At 37.5% G+C, this 3,319-nt stretch overlaps 1 protein-coding gene across 1 annotated transcript in view; it reads left to right on the plus strand.

The window, feature by feature from the left end:
* EVI5 (ecotropic viral integration site 5) overlaps positions 1 to 3,319 on the plus strand; it is a 197,085-nt gene that overhangs the window by 37,371 nt on the left and 156,395 nt on the right. Inside the window, exon 2 of the mRNA XM_023509878.1 lies at positions 2,280 to 2,509. Within this exon, the coding sequence (XP_023365646.1) occupies positions 2,361 to 2,509 (149 nt within the window). The 5' untranslated portion in view covers positions 2,280 to 2,360. The remainder of the gene's footprint in view (positions 1 to 2,279; positions 2,510 to 3,319) is intronic.

Genomic DNA, 3,319 nt, shown 5'->3' on the forward strand with positions numbered 1-3,319 from the left:
GCGTCAAAACTTGGGGACCCAATATATGCTTTGCAAAACAAGGCATACTTTCTTTTTTTTTTTTTTTTTTGACAGAGCCTCAAGATGTCCCCCTGGGTAAAGTGCTGTGGCATCACAGCTCATAGCAACTTCTGACTCCTGGGCTCAAGCAAGTCTCCTGCCTCAGCCTCCCAAGTATCTGGGACCGCAGACACCTACCACAACACCCAGCTATTTTTTGGTTGCAGCCATCATTGTTATTTGGCGGGCCTGGGCTGGATTTGCACCTGTCACCTTAGGTGTATGTGGCTGACGCCTTAGCCACTTGAGCCACAGGCGCCGAGCCTTTTTTTTTTTTGAGACAAAGTCTCGTTCTGGTGCCCTGACTAGAGTGCCATGACATTATAGCTCATAGCAACCTCAAGCTTTTGGGCTCAAGTGATGGTCTTGCTTTAGTTTTTCTCTTTTTAGTAGAGACGAGGTCTCGTTCTTGTTCAGGCTGTTCTTGAAGCTCAAGCAGTCCACCTGCCTTGGCTTTCCAGAGTGCTGGGATTACAGATGTGAGCCACTGCAACTGGCCCCCTTTGTCTTTCTTAAGGCTTTTTTTTCTCTGCAATAAGAGCCTGTTGGTTCCTTCTATAATACTGTTCTCAACAGAAATAAGTTCTAATAGGGAGAAATTATAGAAAATGAAAAGAAAATGAGAGATTATCTTCAGGTTAATAAAACTCTTGCCCCCATTAGCACTTGAAATCGAATCTTTGTCTTAGAATCTCCATCCTCATGTTGAATGGCTTACCTGTGTCCTCGGAATCTCTTTTCCTTTTTATCCTTTCCTTAAGTTGAATTTTTCTGCTAAGTTGAGGAGGAGGAAATGGGGACAGAAAAAGAGCTGTATAAATAGTATATTGAGGTGAGGAGGAAAGTCTTGGACAATACTCATGAGGAGAGTAGTACCTGCTACCAGAAGTCTGGGTGGGATTTTTATTTGTGTGTATGTGTTGGTATTTTAATGTGTATGTCTATATGAATTTCTCTGTGTAAACCAAGGTTGACTGAGAGTTTGTTGATTCAGAAAATAAAGTGCTTTAGCCGTTTACCTATTGCATAAAATTTTAGAGCTCAAAGCACATAGAAGCACCTCATGGTTTGTAGCCCTCACATGTCTATGCATTTCACAATTTAGAAGCCATTTTAGTCATAATTTTTAAAAACTAAAATTTCCCTAAAACCCTAGTATACATTATTTTATAGACTCATTAGGAATGTTTAGTTTTGCATAGGTTTTCAAACAGTTACTGTTCACATTGTTTAATAGTACTGAAGTGATGATGCCTATTTGAATTTTATTATATTTTCTTTGAGCTGAATTTATTGTATACATATGGGTAGGAGGCTGGAATGGTTAACGGTTTATGAGAAATATGTGGACATATGTATCATTTTTTGAGAGGAATTTTGGCTTTTTCTGTCCTGGTTGCCAAAACAAAAACTCATCCTTGTCCAACTCTTGACTTTTGGCTCTTAGAATTGCTGCTTTAATGGAGCTATTGATGGAGAGTGAACTACTCTTTATAGGCATCCCATTCTATTTCTGAATAGCTCTGTTAGAAATGTCTACGTTGAACCTTTCTCACTTTGTTAACTCAGCATTTATCACAATTTTGTTCCTCTAGATCTAGTCCTTCTTGTATAACAGCACGTTAGAGTTTGTAGACTAGATTAATCAAGGGTCCATTATAGTTCATTTCTGCTGAACACACCCATTTTTGTTGATTTGCTAGGTATATTATAGGTTTTCCTATCCTGATGACATAATGGGTGTGTTTTAATTCCTTGACTTTGAAATGACTAGAACTCCCAATTAAGAATGCATTTTGTATCCTGACTTAATACACCCATATGTACACATACAGGTAATGTGCATTTTGAATATTTATGCAGTTGAAATAAAAATTTTATTAGATAACACCTTTACTTTGATATTTTCTGCTGTTTTTCATTACATTCTGGTGTTTAAAGTGATTTTAACACTAGAATGATTAAAATGATTTTATCACTGCCTGATTGATGGGTTTCGATGTGTAGTTTAGAAAATGTTCTGATTTGTTCAGCTGTAAAGCTAAAATAGTTTCCAGACAGATGTTAGGGTAACTGGTTGCTAAAACAGGGTTTACCTTTATCATCTCACAGAGGATATTCTACTGGTAGTTATTAAGTAAAATTTAATAGGATTATCAATTTTTGGGCAATAAATGCAGTGAAACTAAAATATATGTAACTTTTATTTTTCTCCTTAGGTGGCGACAGACAAGGTTGCAGAAAAGCTGAGTTCTACTCTCTCATGGGTGAAGAACACAGTCTCGCATACAGTCAGTCAGATGGCCAGTCAGGTGGCAAGTCCATCTGCTTCATTACACACTACGTCCTCGTCTACCACACTGTCAACACCAGCCCTGTCACCATCTTCCCCATCACAGTTGAGTCCAGATGACTTAGAACTCCTGGCTAAGCTGGAGGAACAAAATAGGTGAGTGCGGTTGTCTGGCTTTTCTTTTTCTAATTACGATATAAACCCAGCCATTCATATTTACTCATATTAAGAATGAGTGTTAGTTTTTGGCTCGTTGTTTATCAAAGTTACTTAACAAAAGCATTCAAGTCCTTTTAGGGGGAGGTTGGTCTTAAAACAGGCAACGGTTTTTTTCTGGCTTAAATAACTTTAGAGATTTGTTAATATAGCAAATTTTCAAAATCCTTCCTGAATGTTACCAGTTTTTAAAAGCAAATAAAACTACTGTTTTTAGTTTAAACTCTTCTAAACAGCCCCTTTGTTTAGAAGCTTAAAATAATGCAGTCCAATATAGAGGTCAGATTTGTAGTTTTAGAGTGGGAAATTTTGATAAATTTATCCGTGGCAGGCAGAATATCCTTTTCTCACCCAGGGTATCAAATAGCATAGTTGTCTACTCTGCTTCAGGAGGTCACACTGTGTTATTGTCAGAAGTTTTTTGGGCATCGTGTATCAAAAAATACAGGGAAGAGTATCTTTTTGTGCTCAGTCAAGGTACATAATGCTACTGGATTTAAGGGTATTAACAAAATAACCTTTTAACAGCTTTTTTGATGTGTAGTTGGCATAATAAACTGCATATGCAGGCAGTCCCCAGGTTATGAATGAGATAGGTTCTGTAGGGTTTTTTTTTTTTTGTAGGTTTGTTTTTAAGTTGAATTTGTATGAAAGTTGGAACATTTACCTATGACCTGTAATACCCTCTGTAAGTATGAGTCACATGTCAGTCAGGTGTTTGTAAAAATGCTCATCATCGGCTCGGCGCCT

The sequence above is a fragment of the Otolemur garnettii genome, unplaced genomic scaffold (assembly GCF_000181295.1).
Source record: "Otolemur garnettii isolate 467f Iridium unplaced genomic scaffold, OtoGar3 scaffold00010, whole genome shotgun sequence".
In the NCBI taxonomy this organism is placed as follows: domain Eukaryota; kingdom Metazoa; phylum Chordata; class Mammalia; order Primates; family Galagidae; genus Otolemur; species Otolemur garnettii.